A 15,260-nucleotide genomic window follows, 5' to 3' on the forward strand; every position below is an offset into this window, starting at 1 on the left:
TGCGTAAAACTGCATATATATTATACTAAATTTCTTATAATACAATACAGTTAATATTATAACTAACACTCGCCAAGTCCCGTGAAAGCCGAAGTGTTTATGTAAAGGAGAAAACTAACATTTTTAAAAAGTAATAGAAGTTATAAAAGTAAAAATACAAATGAAAGTAGTTTTCGGGAAAACAAAGATGGGTAGCACCTATGACCAAGGGGGGAGGGTCAAGTCGGCCAGCTCAACATGAATTATTATTATTATTATTATTATTATTATTATTATTATTATTATTATTATTATTATTATTATTATTATTATTATTATTATTATTATTATTATTACAAAAACAACGCAGTATATTCCAGTTGAAAAAAGCGAAAATGTACCTTTCATCAAAAGAAATAATAACAAGAAAACAGAGAATCGTGAATACATTTTAATCCATATAAACCAAATAAAAAAGATCTCTCGAGGCAAAATTTACCCCCTCCCCTGGTCTTTCTACGGTTAATATCACCTTGAAAATACTACATGGTGTAGTTTCTGCGTTTCAAATATTGGTAATCGAAATAGTAATAGATGATTTTTTTAACAGCCTAAACATTATCATTGTACATAATTTCTATAATATATGTACGTAATGATTTTCGAAGAAATGCTATCAATCTTTCATCTAATATTTTTATTGTTTGTTTATTCATAGAACCTGGAATAGCTAAACCTTCATATGTGGCCATACAAGGCTGCACCGGTCCGCCATGCAAACTTGTCAAAGGCAAAAATGTGACAATGTCATTCAATTTTACATTGGGTAAGTACGACCGCATGCCAATGTATCAAATTAAACACAAAACTAGCCCATTAAAGCTTATTTATTTATTTATTTTAATTTATACTCATACCTTTAAGATTTATTATTTTTTCTTGCATTGTTTATCTATTTTAGAATGTTAGCCTTGCTCAACAGCGCTATACCAATTTGTATCTAAGCTAAAGGAGATGATAATACCTGTGCATTACAATGGAAGCTAGAACTAATGTAATTTTCCTGTTTTAGAAAGAGAATAAAACCATTTTACATTTTGTTGTACACAAAAGATGAATTTATTTCAATAAAAACAAGTCCACATACATGAATTTACATCAAATTCCATTGTAATTGTAACAGTCTAACTCGTAAATATTAAGTATGTATTTTATATTAAATGGATTTTCCGTAAAGAAATTATTGTACTTTTTAGCAAAAGGTTTAAACGTAAAAATGGAAAGCAAAGTAAAAGTTAAAAATATACGTAGATTTTATATCTATATATATAAAAGAGAACGTACAAATCCTTTGTTAGCTCATCACGCTAATACGGCTGAACCAATTTCTTTAATTTTTGGGGGGTTATTAAGATTTGGACCCTAGATGGTTTTTATCATATCACTTTAATTTTCAATTACCAGTGTCTTGAGATAATTGACCATTCAAGTGTCCATAACGTACAAATCCTTTGTTAGTTCATCATAGCTAAATCTAACCGTATTTATATGCAACCCACATGACCGTGTCACTCGGCGGGTTAACATAAATGACAGGCGATATAATGTTAACATTTACTGCAATCTTCTATGGTTTTTATCATATCACTTGAAAGCGAAAAAGTAAAAATTATCTAAGTAACAAAGTTTATTGCGTTCCGGGGTGACCCCAGCGAAGCAGGGTGAACGCTGCTAGTTTCCACTAAATTAGTTATTAAATTATTAATTGCTAAAATGGGATTTTAAAATCAGTCTCTTTATTACTTATTAGATCAAGCTAAATTACTACATAGGTAGCGCAAAAATCTACGTAATGGCAACTTGAACAGCATTAAATTGTATGCTCAACTTAAATTAATAGAGTATTATTCTTTCTTTTACATGAAATTCATTAATATAAAAATCAATATATGGAAAACACTTCTTTATTAAATTAAACCGACCGATTTCTTCTTTCAACTTTCAATGCCACTACTTGCTTATTGGTTTGTTGGAGTTTACCGTCTCTTTCAACACCGAGGTTATCGGAGACGTGAACCTATAGTATAATATTGGACCGCAATCACATGAGCTCCTGGAGGGAATCGAACTCGAGTCTCCTGCGTCGAAGACGCGTACGTTAAGTACATCCTTGTTTGAGTTACGTGATTAAATGTGAGTTAAATGGCTCGAGACGGTAGATGGCAGCACCACTATTATATTACTGTATGGTCCAGTCAATAGTCACGGGCAGACTTACGAACCTCGTAACCGATGATGATGTCAGAAGGGGAAAAGGGGATAGGGAACCTTTCGAAGCTAACCCTGACCTTTAGGCTATACTCCCAAACATGATGTATAGAACTATCCTGCTGCCCCACAAAAAGTCTCTGCCCCTCCAACGTAAAGCTAACGCCGTCGCTACTCGTAATACATACTGGAATGGTGTTTGTCTTCGATGTAAACTACAAAGAAGCAAGTAAGTAATAATACAGTCTTCGCAAGTTCTTAAAAGAGAAATGTTGATATACAGGGTCTGTTCAGAAAGTAATGAGACTGGTCGTCGTGTGGCGCTCCAGTCGCCATCAGCGCGCTCCTCGACAAACGAATTTGTAGTGGAGGTCTAAGCTAAGCAACGCACTGGACATCAGTCGCGTCCGAGCTCTGATGCATTAATGATCACGCGTGGCGCAAAAGCTATTTTCAAGTTTTTGTCATGGTAGATTTTCAGAAATAATTCTGTGAACCGTTGTTTTGCACATGTTGAGGCCTTCGGCGATTAACCTTACACTCAACTAAGGTCAGAATTCAGGAGATTTTTCACTTTGGCCACATTTTTTGTCCAAATCACGTCCAGGTCGCTCCATGTCTTCAATGATCTCCCTTCCGTTCTTGAACTTACTGAAGCACCGGAAAACCTGAACCCCTTGACAGGGCGTTTCTCTGTAAGCCTTTTTGACCAAGGCAAGCGTCTCAGAAGCATTTTTGCCCAGGTGAAAGCAAACTTTCTTGCGAATGCTCCGTTTTCTGTCGTGACCAAAACTCAAAAACAGCTTTTGCGCCACGTGTGATCCTTACTGCATCAGAGCTCGGATGCAGCTGATGTCCAGTGCGTTGCTAAGCTTAGATCCCCACTACAAATTCCCTTATCGGGAACGCGCTGCTGGCAACCGGAGCGCCGCGTGACTACAAGTCTTATTACTTTCTAGAAAGACCTTGTAATACGTCCACATAAAACTTTGGCTTCTAATGTGACGTCAAGTTGACAACAATATCGGTATTGCGGATAAAGCACGGACAAATATCCCGGGAATAAGTAGGTAACCAAACAGATCGGCAACACGTGCTCCTCTGGGGGACAGGAGGGGATACTGCTGTTTCTAACAAGCACACGGTGTTGGTCCGATTATAGTATGATATTTTTAGTATAAAAATATTTTCGTCACGAATAAACTCGTAATATAATCATGGCCTAGCTCTTTACATTTAAACAAAAATGTTTACTTCATACCGTGCAGACTGTACTATGCCGACTGTGACTAGTCGAAGTCAGACTTATACAAGAAATTGGTAACTAATGAAATGATAAAGCGTCATATTATAGTTCTGTCTGATTGACACATACAATTTGCTAATAATATATTTTCAGTACATTTGTACGGTGTATTTAAACTAATCTCAGTGCATCACCAGAGTACCGAATACGGAGTGATAACCACCAGAAAAGAAGATGCAACAATTCCTGGGATTTAAATCTTAAGAAATACTTTACATCTGCAAGTTTTCCATTATATAATATTTTCCTGTTGAAATCGTCTCAGAAACTTGAAGTCTTATAATATTCGAAATGGTATTTAATTCATACCAGAGCTCCCAAGTGCCTATATGGTTACCGTATGAGCCTTTTGTTCGATTTTAGTGGGAGCTCATGTGGTTTGGATCCCACGTTAAGCTGTAGGTCCACGTCTCATATAGCCTCGTTGCTGAATGAGACATTAAACTCAAATCCCAGCTGCTTAATTAAGGCCAATATGGTAATTTGAAATTTATTCTTTGTGAACGAAGTGTGCTGTAAATTTGTCAGGGAAGACCATTGCACAATACCAATCGTTGGTTAAAGCTAAAACTGAACAGTAATACATAAACATAGCTAGTTTTGCTTTTATATGTGCTCATTCTGAAATATGATTTTTCACGACATATTATGTTCACAGAATAATATCTTCTACAACTTAACATTTTACTTATTTGGTCTAGGAATTAATTCGTGCGATTGGTACGCACACATTGAAGCTGTAGTACAAACACAAAATACATAAATACCTTAAGAAAAATATTGTCCATCGCTAGCCACCACTTTCGCCCATCTGTCAGGCAATGTACGGATTCCGTGGCGAAAGAAGTCCTCATCCTTGGAAGCGATCCAGTCAGAGACCCATGTTTCGATATCTTCTGAAGAAGTAAACCGCTGTCCAATCAAATCGTTGTTCATGCAATCGAACAAGTAGTAGTCCGAAGGAGCAACGTCTGGTGAATACGGCGGGTGGGGTAAAACTTCCCATCCGACATTTTCTAAATAGGTTTTGACCGGTTTTGCGACATGTGGGCGAGCGTTATCATGTTGAACAATAAGTTTATCATGTCTGTTCTCCCATTCTGGTCGTGTTCTGGCCAGAGCTTGCTTCAAACGTATTAATTGTCGTCGATAACGTTCTCCATTCATAGTTTCACCCGGTTGCAGCAGCTCATAGTACACCACACCTTTCATATCCCACCATATGCACAGCATAACCTTTGCACAGTGAATATCTCGTTTTGGTTGTGATGGACCTGGTTCACCTGGTTTCACCCAGGCCTTTTTTCGTTTAGGGTTCTCGTAATTTGATCCACTTCTCATCACCCGTAATAATTCGATGCAGAAACCCCTTTCTGCTCTGTCGTTGAAGCAGCAATTCGCAAATGGTTTTTCGTCTTTCAACGTCTCTGTCTTTCAATTCATGTGGAACCCAATGTGACATCTTTTGAATCATTCCCATGGCTTTCAAGCGTTTGGAGACTGTTGTTTGATCAACGCCTAATGCTGCTGCAAGTTGTTCCTGCGTTTGACACGAATCCTGCTCGAGCAATGCTGTCAATTCTTCGTCTTGAAATTTTTTTGGTTGTCCAGCTCGCTCTTGGTCTGCCAAGCCGAAATCACCACTTCTAAACCGTGCAAACCACTTCTGACACGTTCGCTCAGCTAGAGCATGGTCACCATACACTTCCACCAAAATACGATGACTTTCAGTCGCACTTTTCTGCATGTTAAAGTAATGCAGCAGGACACCCCGCAAAAACACTTTATCAGGCACAAATTGCGCCATGTTCACTTAACTACAAACTGATGTTGTTGACGCTTTAATCCACTGCCCTATACTACGAACGATACGCGATGACAGGGGTTTGCAACACATGTGTGAATACACGGAACTGTGGGACGCTCCGTTCGTTGCGCCATCTCTTGTCCACCCGCACGAATTAATTCCTAGACCAAATATTTTTCTGCATTATACTGTAAAATTACTTTGTTAAAGTAAGAAGTAGAGCAATTTACACACAGGATTCGGATTTCTCTCAAGCCTTTCATTATAAAAGTTTATGTTACAAAATAATATAACATAGAATCATTATAAGTGTGGTCCTAAGACCATTACAAAATCGTCTAAGTAGGCTAAACAGGTGTCCCAAGGCGTAGGCAGCCAAGGGAAAGATCCCCACAAAGCTCCAGGCAAGCTGTGTGGAAGTGGGTTAGGATTCTCAGTACTCCAGACAAGCAAAGAGAGGTTGGAGGCGAGAAAGGAAACCACAGAACTCCTCTCAAGCTAGATGGTTGCGATTTGTAAGCTCTCAGAGCTCCATGCAAACTAAGAGAGTGGTTGAGCTTCTACAAAGCTCCAGGCAAGCTGAGTGGAAGTGGGTTAGGATTCTCAGTACTCCAGACAAGCAAAGAGAGGTTAGAGGCGAGAAAGGAAACCACAGAGCTCCTCTCAAGCTAGATGGTTGCAATTTGTAAGCTCTCAGAGCTCCATGCAAGCTAGGAGAGTGGTTGAGCTTCCACAAAGCTCCAGGCAAGCTGAGTGGAAGTGGGTTAGGATTCTCAGTACCCCACACAAGCAAAGAGAGGTTGGATGCGAGAAAGGAAACCACAGAGCTCCTCTCAAGCTAGATGGTTGCAATTTGTAAGCTCTCAGAGCTCCATGCAAGATAGGAGAGTGTTTGAGCTTTCACAAAGCTCCAGGCAAGCTGAGTGAGAAGGAGGCGTCAAAACTCCAAGCAAGCTAGGATGCTTGTTTAGTTTAGGATCTCTCAGAGCTCTGGGCAAGTTAATAGAGGGGAGTTGACCAGCGGAAATTAATCTCGACTGACGCGATGCATAGAGTTTTACACCTTCTTCTGAATAATGGTGGCGCTGGTGTTCCTCTTCTATCATTTGACCAAGTGATGACGATGATTCCTGTCGTCTGCTTCATGTAGTAACTTATATTAGAAGAGTACGTGGGTTTGTTTATATATATTCTATTTTTAATATATAGTATATTTCACGAAAAAACAATTATTCAATTTATTTTATAGGTGCAGACGAGGAAGTTCACAATGTAACCACAGAAGTAATAGGAGTGCTGGGAAGTCTAAGAGTGCCATTCGGAGGTCAAGATAAGAACGCATGTCCAAATCTTGGTTTTGAAGATGCTGACACCTGCTCTTTAGACTCCACTACCACTTATACCTATGAAACTCAATTGCCCGTCAGCAAAAGAAACCCATCGGTAATGTTCTCTTTATTTATAACGTAGCCTATAGTTACAATGAATCAGTTTGATAGATTATAGGATGTTACTAAGTGTAAAATAATTTGATGCTAATATTAAAATAATAATAGTAATGCTTAATGTGTTCAGAAATGATATTATTATTATTATTACTATTATTAAAGTAAATTTAACTTAGTACCACTACAGCCCCAGAAGACTCATCGAATTAGTATACATGTTCAGCCCATCATCTTCTTGCATATGAGGACATGGTGGGTCAGTGGTTGAGTTTTCATCTCTGAAGCAAGGGATCCCTAGTTCGATCGCAATGCATGTGACTTTGTGCTGGACGTGTTTTTGAATTTTTCCGAGGTTCTTTCGTTTCCTTCCCCATTTTCATTTCATTAATTTACTTCGGTAATCATCTGATTCACGATTTTGGAACCTCTACGTAAATCAAGTTCAAAAAAAAAAAAAAAAAAAAGAACTAGATGGTAGAATCATGGGGAAGACTTATTCGAAAGAATTGAATCTATAGACGCATTCACCCAAAAAAGAATATTCTTTTTATCAAGTACATCTATATACGCTCACCGAAATTTAGAGTCGTTGGCGGAAAATGTATAAAGATGCGCTCCTCATTAAAGAATTTTCTTGTAAATAATTTGATTTACAGGTTTTCTAACCCTTGTAAACCTGCCCCCCTCCACCTCTCGGTACAAACGATTTCCGCATATCGATAAAAAGTACTACGTTTGTACCGGTTTGTACCGCAAATATTTTTGTTTGCACTGTACTGCAGTATGAGAAATTGCAGTGTGGGGGGAGGAGCAAATTACAGTACAATCCGGTACAAACAAAGGTCTTTCAAATGAGCCAATTAAATCGATCCTAGGACATTGTGGGGGGGCTGCGTGAACTTGGCCCCGCACTTTGTTTTCTTAATTTGTCATACTGCAGTACAGTACAAACAAAAATATTTCCGGTACAAATTGGTACAAACGAAGTACTTTTTATTGATATGCGGAAATCGTTTGTACCGAGAGGTGTGTGTGTGTGGGGGGGGAAGGTTCACGAGGGTAGTTTTCCAGGCTATCCATTCTGAGTGAGGTTTTTTTTTTCTCTGGGTCTACTACTTTCGGCTTCAATGTTAATTATCAAAATATCACGCCATGCAAACCAAACTTTTTCACGTGGTGTGTACGTGATACTGTTGTTTGTTTCTTTCAAACACTTTTTACTCCTTGAAAAAAGGGGTTGCTTTCTCTATTAACAGTGATGTGTGTATTTGCATTAGAAGTTTTCATAAGATGAGTATTGTAGATGGACATGCCATACCTAACATCAGGAGATATACAGGGTGTTACAAAAATTGGTTACGATATTTTGGGAATAGATTCCTCAGATTAAAATAAGAAAAAAAAAGTTCATATGGACTTAGAGTCGGAAGTGCATATTTTCTTTATTATAGGCTGTCAAAAACTGGAAAAATGAACTTTAAAGATCGATAGTTCCACTAACATAGGATCGATCGTAGTCGGATCAAGACATCACTGAGGAACTAATATGTGAACTATCCAAATATCCACCTTTCAGAACCTCCTGTACTTGCACAATCATTTTTTAGAGAGGCTGTTTGGGAGTACTTGATCACTGTCCACCTAAAACTAACTAACTCTATGGCCTATGGAACCCGGAGGTTCAATGCCGCGTTTACAAAAGCTCTCCACTGACTTCTATCCTTAGCTAACTGCATTCAGTTTCTACTTTGTATTCTAATCTCTGCGAGATCAATCTTAATATTGTCCTCTCATCTGCGCCTAGGTCTTCCTAATGGTCGTTTTCCGATTGGTCTTCCAGTCAAGACTTTGAAAGCGTTTCTACTTTCTTCCATTCTAGCTACATGACCCGCCCACCTAAGCCTCCTAGACTTGACGATCCTAACAATGTTGGGTAAACCGTATAAATTATGTAGTTCCTCGTTATGAAGTTTCCGCCATTCCCCATTCCCGTTCCTCTTGGATCCGAATATTCGTCTCAGGATCTTGTTCTCAAATACTTTCAGTCTATGTTCTTCCCTCAGAGTAAGTGACCATGTTTCGCAACCATACAGAACAACAGGCATGATTATCGTTTTTGTATATTTTAAGCTTCAAATTCCTCGATAGAATTCGCGACGACAAGAGATTTTGAACCGAGTAGTAACACGAATCCCCTGGTTTTAGTCGACATTTAATTTCTTCGTGAATATGATTTTCCTCTGTTAATACTGATCCTAGATATTTGAAACTATCCACTTTATCACTCTCCACCTACCTCTCTAAAAATTGGTGTGCAAGTACTGGAGCATCCTTAAACATGGATATTTGGGTAGTTTACATACTATTTCCTCTGTGATGTCTTGACCCGACTACGATCGATGCTATATTAGTGGAACTATCGACCTTTAAAGTTCACTTGTTTCACGTCTCACTCTATAACTCCGAAACTATCCACTTTTGAGCACAGGTTCATATGAACTTTTTTCCCAGTTTAATGTCAGGAACCTGTTTCCAAAATACTGAGACACATTTTTGAAACGCCGTGTAGAAAACATTGAATGCTAAATATTTTAGTTAACATTTGACATGATAACTTCCATTAAATTTACATATGAATACACATGAACAGCCGGTTAGACGTGCATTAAATCTACGACATAATCTCAGTTTCTGTGCAAATATTTATGTTTTTACAATTTTTGTTTCCGAATGAATGAGATGCATTACGTAACTTCCCATTTACCAGGATTTTGTTTTTTGTGACTGCATACCATCAACTTTTCTCATAATAAACATCCACAATTTGTATTATATTCTAACATGATATATTTAAAAGATCTTGAAAAGGTCGTAACTTATTTAGGTCAAAGCCATTTATTGATAAAAATCAAATATTCTTGTTACACGTGTGATCACTAAATTCTCATTCATTAGCGAATTCAGAAGGGGAGAGGGGATTGCCTCCTGGGTGATTATTTTAGTTTTGAAATAAGGAGCTTACATTAAATCACAATAAATTTATACGTCTTTGAAAAGTATTATATATATATATATATATATATATATAGGTCTATGAAAAGATAGATTGGTTTTGGGGGGGAGCGTTTGCACCCACCGCCTTCGTCCTGAATCCAGCAGCGAATACACTAAGAGAAAAAGGTAGCAATTCCATTTTGGCAGCGCAGAAAACAAGACAAAAAAAAAAAAAATCTGGAGAAAATTCTAATATACTGTATAAGTGCTAATAAAATGCTCATCTTGACAATAAATATGAGCCAACTACTAGTACTGTGCTCTCTTTCTTCCGAGTAACTTCAATTCCTGACTATTCGAGCAAATCTCAAATCTCCAACAAAGTACACACTATGTTCTCTAAACATATGAGTTTTTAAGAATAAATTTTCACTGAAAACATGTGATCTACATATGTAAGAAGAAGAAGAAGCCTTGTCTAACTGATCAACGCCCAGGATAAAATTTGGACATGGTATAAGATTTGTGATATAAGGTCGTATTAAGAAATGATTTTTTGAAATTTGACGGAGAAGTTGAGGAAAAAGAGTTGGAAATTATTTTCTTAAAATATCCATATCTTGGAATCTCTTTAAGATTAGAAACATGAAATTAGTTATTTGGACTTCAAATTTAAAATAATTACACACAGGTTTCATCGTTTTTTGATATTGAACCTAGAAGGGGAAAAAGCGGATAAAAAGGGTGGAGTTACAATTGTTATAACTGGATGGCTATATCCTGAACTTCGTAAAGGTTAGGAACAAGAAATTTTCAATTTAGATTTTTCATTTAAAATAATTATAATTTTAAATTATTTTTTGAAAGAAAGGTAGAAAAAGTCGGAAAGACAAAAGAGTCGGGGTTCAATTGTTAAAATAATGTGGCTTTATTTCGAAATCTTTTGAGGTTAGAGGTATAAAAGTTGGTAGACTTATAATTTAAAATAGTACCTCACGCAAAATAATATTGTCTAGGGCGCTCTTCTTCCATATTTCAAATATCTTTTATCTATTTGAAGATATCACATAATTACTGTAAAATTAGCAGTATTTTAATTTCACCTGGACGAAGACTCTTAATATGATAATCACTAATAAAAAGATATTCTTGTTTTTGAATTTAGCTGTTGTGCTTGAATTTTTTTTCCTTCTCATTTCAGCTTCCTCTGAAAGTAGAATGGAAGCTTTTGAACCAGGATAACAAACCATTCATCTGTATGATAATACCAGTGAGAATAGTGAGGGCATAACAACTAATTTAGATGAAATTTATCGGTCAACCATTTGCAACTTCAGGAACTATTTGTGAAAACAATCTCGACCTTTGTGAATACATTTTAAGAAAATTCAAAATGTTTCTAACCTCTTCAATTGTTTTCTTTTATTTTTGCTATTGTAAAATTTGAAATAAAATTAATTTTATCAAAACTTTAATGTTGTAATTTTATTTATTATGGAAAGCATGATGATCTCATAAACAAAACATTTCCTTAGCTAATATATTTTTAAAACTAGATAATATCGTGATGAATGCAGTTCAATATATTAATGTCGTGGTAAAGCTTTCTACATTAATGAAGATGATAGACAGTAGCTGAAATGTTATAAATAAATGTGAATACGATGCAACACCAATTTGTGTTTAGACATTGGCTCCAGTTGTTGAAGTCACAAATATATTTCGGCTGAATTTTATTATTTACATTCAAAAACAGCCATTCACTGCGCAGACATATTGCAAACATTACAACATTAGAATTCAAGAGCATTTATGGAGTACTTAAAGAATCTACGTCTAGTAGTTTTGGTGGTATTGCAAATGCCAAAGAAAGAAAATCTACTTACCCCTCCCTCATTTTCTCTTAGCATATGCAATTCCCAAAATCTCGGGTTATGTATACCCTAGGGTCCAAGGAGAATATTTATACATTTCAAGGATCTGTGCCTTGTAGTTTCAGAAATCTTGCGAATCCCCAAAAGAATGTATTTAATCTCCCCTTCCAAAGCTTCACCATATCTTCAACCTAGGGTTTAAGAAGAACATATATGCAAAATTTCAAGGTTATGTGTCTGATAGTTTCGCAGATCTGACAACCTATCCGAAAATCTATTTAACCCCCTATCTCTTCTTAAAATATTCAATTCTTAAAACTTCGTCTTATTTGTAGCTTAGGGTGCAAGGAAAATATCTATACAAGATTCCTAAAATACACTTTATATTTTAGGAAAATAATGCAAACCCAAAAGAACCTATTTAAGCCCCTATACCCTCTTACAATATAACCTCGTCTTAATTGAAGCCAAAAGGAAATATTTAAGCTTCCCATTCCCTCCTTAGGATATACAATTTCCAAAACCTAGTCTTATTTGCAACCTACGCTGCAAGGAGAATATTTATACAAAATTTCAATATTCTACGCCTGATAGTTTCAGAGACCTTGGAAACCTCAAAACAATCTATTTTAAATAAGTCCCCATCCCCTCTTAGGATACGCAAAACCCCTCTTAGGATATCTTGTTTTCTTTGTAGCCCAGAGTGCAACGATAATCTATGCAAAATTTTAAAGTTCTACGGCTTATAGTTTTGGAGATCTGGCGAACGTCAAAATTACTTTAACCTCTACCCCATTCCCCTTAGCATTTGCAACTCACAAAACCTAGCTTTATTTGCAGCCTATAGATCAAGGTTAATATTTGTTCAAAATTTGGAAGTTCCACATCTAATAGTTTTGCAGATTTGTTGATGAATGAGCCAGCAAGTCTGTCAATGAGTGGATTTACTGTAGCCCTTAAATATTAGTAAATCCAAATAAATGTTAGTAATAAATCATAACTTTATTCGCCTTTACGAGGAATGAATCTGCGATTATCAAACTTTGTGAATATAAAATACTGTTATGAAATAGGAAACACAACTTGCACTTGGATATCAGGAGCTGAAAATGTACGAGTAGTTATAATGGACGAAATAACCTACTTGTAAGCATCAATACCAAGTAGTCTACGATCTAGTCCTATTGTCAATAATCCTATAGTCTACGATCGAGTTCGAATTTCAACATAATGAAAGGAACGGGCCACTATACTGAACTTTCTCACTTCAATTTTTTAAAACTAAATTATGTTGTACTGCAACATGTTTTGGAATACGAACAAAATCATAAGGAGTTTTAATAAAACTTCGCCCAAAATTAAACTCATCCCCAAAGGTAAAATACCCTTTGTAAATTTTTCTATAAAAAATGACTTGTGGTATTTGTTAGGGGTATCAATGAAAAATTTGTTTATAAATAACAACAAAAACATTTGAGTCGTATTTTACAAAACTTAAGAAACTAATTCTCAAGAGTAAAGTAAATCCTTTTGATTATTTTTTTTTGTAAGAAATAATTTACGCAACATTATAAATTAAAATATTCAATTATGAAATATGAAGAAAATCGCCCGAGTCCTTTTTAAGTGCTTCAAATTTGTTGATTATGAATCAAGTAATTAATGGCTCTTTTAATATCTAGGTAGGGAATGCAAGATGTAATATATACAGACTTTAAATAAGCTTTTGATTTGGTAGGTCATGGTGTATTTCATAGAAAGCTGAGAATGTTTGATATATCGAGGGATTTAATTAACTAGTTTTATTCATATTTAACTGAAAGCATGCAATATGTCATCTTTAATAATATTAAATCCAAGCAATATTCGGTATATTCTGGGATACCTCAAGGATCGAATTTAGGTCCTTTATTTCTTCTGATAATATTTAATGATCTACCAGAAGCTTTTAAACATACATCATGTCTGATATTTGCAGATGACATCAAAACGATAATGAAATCCAAACCGAGAGGGATCGTAATACGTTATACTCGGATATAAATAGACAAAATGAGAGGTGTATGAAAACAAATTCCAACTAAATATTTCTAAATGTTATATAATGACTTATACACTCAACAAAAAACAAATATTGTTTGAATATACTATAGGAAATCAGAGGTTGAAAAGAAAAGAAATTATAAGAAATCTAGGAGTTTGGTTAGACATGAATTTAAAATTCAAACATCATATAAATATGATAACTAATGAAGCTTTTAACCCTTTCCGGATTCCGGCTTTTTGGGCTATTTTTTAAGACTTTCAGTCAAGCAGCTACTGCATCGTCACTATTTATCCTAGGATCATGGTTCATACCTCATTCTCTTCAGAATAAAGCTGGCTTTCAAATGGTACCACTTGCATGCTCATACCATATACCAAAAGCGGGAAAAATGATGTCAAAGGGAAAATTTCGGAGGGAATTTTTTTCTCGCACTTTGGCCCCCCCTGGAACGGCCATGTGTGAACGTAGCCATCTAAAAAATCTGATAAATAGTACTTGGTATACTGAATGTGTGTGCCAAATTTCAAGTTTCTATCTTGAATACTAAGGGCGGGAGAAATTTTATCAAGAATTCCCACAATGCCCCAAATTACCACAAAACACTATGATCTCAGGGAAATAAATTCCTGAGACATCCCTAATTACCCTAGGGTCATGTTTCGCCCATCATTCTCTTCAGAATAGAACTGCCTTTCAGGCGGTACCATTCACATGTCTCCATCATGTATCTAAGGCGGGAAATTCCCGAAGAACGGGATTTTTTGGTTTAAATTTCCCTTTTTTCAACTTTTAGCCCCTCTGGACCCCCCTGTTTTAACGCAGAAATCTGAAAAAATCTGTTAAATACTACTCGGTGGACTGAATGTTTGTGCACAATTTCAATTTTCTAGGTGCAAAAATAAGCCCGCCATAATATATATATATATATATATATATATATATATATATATATATATATATATATATATATATATATACCTACAATGCCCCATATTACCCTATACAGAAGTATATTTTGATAAAAATTCACTGAAACGTCCCTAATTACCCTAGAATAATAATTCGACCGTCATTCTCTTCAGAATGGAACAGCCTTTCAGACGGTATGACTCACGTGTCCCCATCATGTATGTGAGGCGGGAAAATCCTGAAAAACGGAAATTTTGGGTAACGGGATTTTTTGGTCTAAATTTCCCTTTTTTCAACTTTTAGCCCCTCTGGACCTCCCTGTTTTAACGCAGAAATCTGAAAAAATCTGTTAAATACTACTCGGTAGACTGAATGTTTGTGCAAAATTTCAATCTTCTACGTGCAAAAATAAGCCCGCCAAAAAATATTGAACATAGGCTTAATAAATGAAAAAATAAATTTTAGACTTATGACGTCATCACCTCCTATGTCTGGACGCAGGAAGGTCTGAAACCATACGTAATGTCTTCTACAATGCCTCTGGACTTGAAAAACAAAAAAACAAACAAAAAAAAACAGACGAAAAAGCTCAAATAGAAGAGAAATAACGCAATGTACCATGAAAAAC

The 15,260-nt window shown here is 35.9% G+C and overlaps 1 protein-coding gene across 1 annotated transcript in view; it reads left to right on the plus strand.

The window, feature by feature from the left end:
* LOC145663572 (NPC intracellular cholesterol transporter 2 homolog a-like) overlaps positions 1 to 11,214 on the plus strand; it is an 84,881-nt gene extending 73,667 nt beyond the window's left edge. The window contains exons 3-5 of the mRNA XM_081729683.1: positions 698 to 805; positions 6,610 to 6,803; positions 11,004 to 11,214. Coding sequence (XP_081585809.1) covers positions 698 to 805; positions 6,610 to 6,803; positions 11,004 to 11,093 — 392 coding nt within the window. The 3' untranslated portion in view covers positions 11,094 to 11,214. The remainder of the gene's footprint in view (positions 1 to 697; positions 806 to 6,609; positions 6,804 to 11,003) is intronic.
* Positions 11,215 to 15,260: the final 4,046 nt, after the last annotated feature.

The sequence above is a fragment of the Thermobia domestica genome, chromosome 11 (assembly GCF_964235325.1).
Source record: "Thermobia domestica chromosome 11, izTheDome1.hap1.1, whole genome shotgun sequence".
Lineage (NCBI taxonomy): Eukaryota > Metazoa > Arthropoda > Insecta > Zygentoma > Lepismatidae > Thermobia > Thermobia domestica.